Source organism: Cannabis sativa, chromosome 8, assembly GCF_029168945.1.
Source record: "Cannabis sativa cultivar Pink pepper isolate KNU-18-1 chromosome 8, ASM2916894v1, whole genome shotgun sequence".
Classification (NCBI taxonomy): domain Eukaryota; kingdom Viridiplantae; phylum Streptophyta; class Magnoliopsida; order Rosales; family Cannabaceae; genus Cannabis; species Cannabis sativa.
In genome coordinates, this window is record NC_083608.1 from 30,853,419 (window position 1) to 30,859,438 (window position 6,020).

Below are 6,020 nucleotides of genomic sequence, written 5' to 3' on the forward strand. Positions count from 1 at the left end.
CTATCTCTCCTCTAGTTTTTGTTCTTGTTATGGATTACTTGACCAGAATCCTGATCTATCATGCTAGAAAAGTTGGCTTCGATTTTCATCCTCTCTGCAAACAGCTTAAGCTTGTCAACTTATGTTTTGCGGATGACCTTGTGATCTTTTGTAAGGGCAATGAAAAATCTGTGAGATTTATTCATGAAGCTTTCTCCTTGTTTTATGACACAACAGGTGTAAAAGCTAATATGAACAAGTCGGCTATCTACTTTGGAGGGGTCAATGAAGTTACCAAAAGGGCCATTTTGAACTTGATGAATATGGAAGAAGGCTCTTTCCCTCTTAGATATCTGGGAGTGAAGCTTCGTCCTACTAAATGGAAGACTTCGGATTGCGGTTGCATTCTGGATAAGGTGAATTTGAAGCTAAATAATTGGGATAGCAAAAACCTTTCTTTTGTGGGGCGTGCGTAATTGATTCATTCAGCTCTTTTGGGGATTAAGAACTTTTGGATGAATATTTTTATTCTTCCCAAGAAAGTGACGGCTGCCATTGACAAAAGTTGCAGGGATTTTCTCTAGGGGGTCAATGGAAATCGAAGTAAATTCCATTTACCCTCTTAGGAAAAAATCTGTCTCCCGAAAAAGTTTGGAGGAATTAGCTTCCGAGAGGGAAAGAAGTGGAATGTTGCTTTGATAGCCAAAAACATTTGGGCTAAGTCGGAGAAACAAGATAATCTTTGGGTTAAGTAGATTAGTTCCATCTATCTAAAAGGTCAAGACTTCTGGTTGCTGACTTTTAAACAGGATAGCAGCTGGTATTTCAATAAAATCTTGAGACTCAGGGAGATCATTAACCGAGATGCTCTCTTGGGGGCGGGTAAGAATGGGAAATTTAAAGCAAAAATGTTTTATAATTCTCTTATCTCTGCTGGAATTTCTGAATATGCGCCTACTATTTGGCATAAGATGTGTGTGCACAAGCATAGATTCATTATTGGCAAGCTATAAATGACCAACTTTTGACTAGGGATCACCTTAGTAGAGTGATGGAGATCACTAATAAGAACTGTCATGTTTGTGTGATGAATCTGGAGACTCACAACCATGTTTTCTTTGAGTGTCACTTTGCCAAATTGGTGATGACTGAGATAGGTAGCTGGTTTGGTTTGAATATTTGGCCGAGTGACTTCGATCATTGGAAGGACTAGTGTTCGAAGACGATAAATAACTTGTTGGACAGGTTGATGAATGATGTCATGGCTGCTGCAGTGTATTTCTTATGGTAGAATAGGAATGGCTGCTGGTATAACATGTATTGTCGGGCTCCTGATTTTGTGAGCAGGGAGATAAAACATGCTGTCAAGTATATAATCCTGAGTTGTAGTTTTCATCATTTGAAAGGGAGGGATTTGTACATTATTAATGTAATCAAGAGCTGGTAACTGTTTTTTTTTCTCGTGTAGCAGCTGTTTTGCTTTGGCTTGTTTTTTGTTTGTCTTTTGAATAAAAATATCATCCTTTTTGTTAAAAATATATATAGGGATATGATTTTGTCCCGTGATGTACTTTTACGGAATGTATTTCGTGGTACATTAGATGGGTCTCAGGGTACATTAAATGAGTGTCAGTGTACGTTTCTACTTTTTAACCCTAATTACCCCTAGATCAATCTCAGCCGTCAGATCAAATAACTCCCTCATGTAACGGCTGTCGTACATCACGAATTACAATCCGTGAAAGTACAATAACAGGACAAAATCATATCCCTATATATATATGTTCATTTTTGACTTTAATTATAATAATAATTAATAGTTATGATAATGATAATAAACTTATACCATCACTATAAATTGTACAGAAAATGGAGTGATTCGCGCGTCTTAATCCCGTATTTATTACAATAATATTAACACAAAATTAATTTATTTTCAATATTTTACAATCAATGGGTACATAGAACATACTTTATGCATATCTTTACATCATCTCAAAGTACTAAATAAAATGTAGATAAAAAAAAAATATGTATACACACTTATTTATATACTAGATAGATCTTACGTGCCAAATTACGTATGTTAATTTTATTTTAGTTTTTAGTTTTTTTTTTTAATATTATAATTTTAAAATTAATAATATTCAATGTAGTGATAATCATTGAAATTTGAAAGCATACTAGTGATTTAAATAAAAACAAAAATTACTATTATACTTTGTAATGGTAACTAAAAAATATTATTATTCGTCTTTAAATTTATCTTCAGAATTAATGAAAATGTTCGTCACAGAATTCTGTTATATAGCTACATTTCATATCTATATATATAAATGGGTATGCTCTTAATGGGTATTACCCATGTATGGGTATTTTATTCTTGACCATTGGATCAAATATCTAATGGTTGATATTTATCATCATTAATTAAATATTAAAAAATTAATATTCCTATTTTGTTATTCTCTATATTCCTAAAATAGATAAAACTATTAATAGAAATAAAAATTTTATAAATAGAATTGTTATTTAAAAAATAAAACACCCTAAAAAAATTAACAAACTATTTTTTAATTAATAAAAATCATTTTAAAGATTAAAAAGAGAAAAAAAAGTGTATATTTATCTTTTTATAAAATTTCTTCATACTAAAATTCTAAATTGCATTACTGAAAATTATATTTGACCCCTAGACAAGATTATCATCTTCTAATCCTAAAAATATAAATAATGAACAACACCTCATTAGTTATTCTAGGAGAATGATTCATGTTAATATCAAAAAAAATCATTGGATGATAATAATATTTTTCTAACAATGATAGCCTAAGTAAGAACTAAGAAGTATTGTAGCGTTTTATTTTTAAGAATATGAATAATATTAAGACAATTGGATTCCACAATCAAGCTCCTATTCTTCTAATAAAAAAAAACATATTAATATACATGTAAATGATTTTTAGTTTACAATAATAAATTATTAATACACTTATAATTTCATAAAATAATAAAGTAGTAATTTTAATTAATTTTTAAAAATAATTTATAATTTTTTTTTTCAAATTATTAGTTGTAATTATTATTTCCAATTTTATATAAAAAAAAAATAATTTTTAGAAACTTGCCATAAAAAAGTTATTAAATTATTACCTTATTAATTTTTTTAGTTCCTGGGTATTACCCATTAACAAGTGTTCCATATATAAATATATAATAATTAAGTTTATTAATCTCAATTATCAAGTTTACTCATCACAGAAGAAACTTTCCCTCCCTCCTCCTCATCATAGACTTTTAAGCTGATGTAGTTTCCGGAAAACTCCTTATCCCCATGAAGAACTACGCCGGCCTTATTACAATACAGATATAATACAGTATTTGCAGTCAATGCAATAAGTAATATTGAGGTTTGAATAGTTGAAAATAATAAAACTTGTAGAGTCAAAGAGAATAATATTATCAACTTATCACTACCATCTTCATCTTCTGCTAATTCAAGAGATGGCCAATTCAAACGAAAATTAACCAACCACAAAGTGGCCAATGGTAATCCTGAACACATAGACATATTAAACACAAGCAATCTCCTTCCCTTGACCAAGCTCCAACTCCTTTTCAACGACGCCAAACCCGATATCTTTTCAGCCACGACCACAACAGACGACAGAGTCCAATTCACATGAAGAAATATCGCAACCGAAAGTTGAACAATCGAGAAAGCCAAAAACAGTAGCAGAAATTTTGGTGAAGAGAAATCGATGTTGTACCCATATAAAACAGCTCCGAGAATTAAAAGAGATAAGACGAACAAGGAGCCAAAGGTTATAAGAACGACAATTTTTCCGGCATAGTTATTGGTGACCAAGAGCCTGAAAAATGAAGTGGAGAGAGATTTGGTGGCGGATTGGAGATTGATCAGGGTTTGGCCATGGAAGGTTTCGATGACAGAGTTGGTAATTGTTCCGATAGCTGAGGTAGAAAAGAGTGAGATGAAGAGAGTGTAAGCGAGGACGAATAAAAGGGTTTTGGTTGGAAAAGTGACCGAGGGTTGAACAGAAAAACGAAATAGAGTGAAGAGGCTTTCAAAGTAGATGGGGAAGATGGCTGCGGCTATGGAGAGTGGGATGAGGAAGATGAGGCTTAGGGTCAAGAAATGGCGGGGTTGGGCTATGAGGACTCGCTTAGTTTCAGAGAATATGAGGCGTAATGTTAATTGTGGTGGTGGTGAAGTTTCCATGGGTGCTCCAAATTATTTTTGATTGGATTTCAGATGAGAAATTCTGATAACAAGGCAAGTGTATATATTTCTATACTGGCCGGTTGAAAGGTTGTGTATTCTACTACTCTGACTGGTAGTTGTATATAAATGTGGTGAGTGAACTCAGAAACTGGAAAACGAAAACGCGCTATTCATAAAGAAAACTTCGTTCTCAATTTTTATGACTCGTTTGCAAAACATTAATAACTAATAAGCTGCCTATAGAAATTGACTTTCATACGTCGGGGACAGGACTTATTCATTTCTATCAATAATATGATTACTTGTTTGTTAGTAGGGTTATGCTTATAAAAGATGTAACTTTCACTTCATTAGAAACGAAAAATGTTAATAAATGTCACGAGCCACTTGGGTTCAATCCAGAGTCGAGATGATGAAATTTTAAAGAGAAATGCTAAATGTTCCGACCCAAGTGGATTGAATTGCCTCTCGAGCCCAGTGGATGCTATAAATATAATTTAATTTTGCATAAATATCTAAATGGGACCCACAAATTATTTCTATCATTCACTTTTCGTATCTAGTCAGACTTCATATTCTGCATCTTCACTTTCTTTATTATATAGCTGTGTTTTTTTTTTATTATTTTGAAACGAATTAGTGATCACAGGCCACAACCAAATTGGTTCTCACGACTTGTTAGAAAATTAAAATATATATAGAAAATTCTACAATCCACCCCTTAATACATTGATGCATTCTTATCTATTTAAGACATCCTGCAAAATTTTAAGAAATTTAGAAAAGTTTAACACCCTAAAAAATACGTTCAAACAGTGTGTTATACGAGTGTCTATTTTATTTTATACGCGTGTAAAATAACTGTTTGAATATTGTTTTCTATATTGTAAATTATTCTGAATTTCTCAAAATTTTGTAGGTTATGTTAAATAGCTATAACGAATATGAAAAAAAAAAATTAGACTAAAAAATTCTTCTCAATGCCGAAACAAGTCAAAGGTGCATCAATACATCCCTTTTAAGGGAGTGCATTATAGAATCACCCTATATATATTATCACAACTAACTATCAACCATCAAAGAGTAGCTTCCACAAAAGCTCCCAAATTATTTATGTTACAGAAAGTGTAAGAAAATAAAAATAATTTGGATTCAAGTTTCCTTAAAAACAAATAAAAATAAATTGGATTCATGTTTAGCTTCCACCCGTAGTAACTAAATTGGTTGTTATTTTAGTTGGGACCAATAATAATATATAATGGTGGATGATAATAGGATTAAATAAGATATCAAAAACTCGTTTGAAACGTCGTATTAGGTCGTATTGTATTATTTTATATTATATTGAATTGTATTTTATGCAATATTTTTATGTAAAACTATATGTGGTATTAACTTTTATAGACACCTAAATAGATAATATTTTAGTATAAATTAAAGTTTAATATAGTATTATATAAAAATATGATACTTATGGCCAGTTTGACACAGCTGTGCAGTGGGAAAAAGCAGTTGTAGCTGTACTGTGAGAAAAAACAGTTGTAGTAAAACTGTAGAAAAAAACTGAGTTAAGTGTTTGGTAAATTATAAATTTCAAAGTACTGTGAGTTGTTAAAATCTATTATGATGATAATAATAATGTTATAAATAATCTAGTTTACTATAATCACAAATATGTAAAAATTTTATTTTATATAATATTTTATTTGTTATATATTTTAATTTTTTTTTCAAATATAAATTTATGTACATTTGATAAAAATAATTTATAGTATTTTTTTATTATGTTTTATCAAAT

At 30.6% G+C, this 6,020-nt stretch overlaps 1 protein-coding gene across 1 annotated transcript; it reads right to left on the minus strand.

The window, feature by feature from the left end:
• Window positions 1-3,214: 3,214 nt before the first annotated feature.
• On the minus strand, window positions 3,215-4,219 carry LOC115700095 (uncharacterized). The gene has a single exon (XM_030627653.2). The coding sequence runs from the start codon at window positions 4,217-4,219 to the stop codon at window positions 3,215-3,217; it is 1,005 nt and encodes a 334-aa protein (XP_030483513.2).
• Between the last annotated feature and the right edge of the window lie 1,801 nt (window positions 4,220-6,020).

Bases quoted from the DNA above. Each gene is read 5' to 3' on its own strand.
- LOC115700095 (XM_030627653.2), bottom strand. From the start codon at position 4,219: ATGGAAACTTCACCACCACCACAATTAACATTACGCCTCATATTCTCT.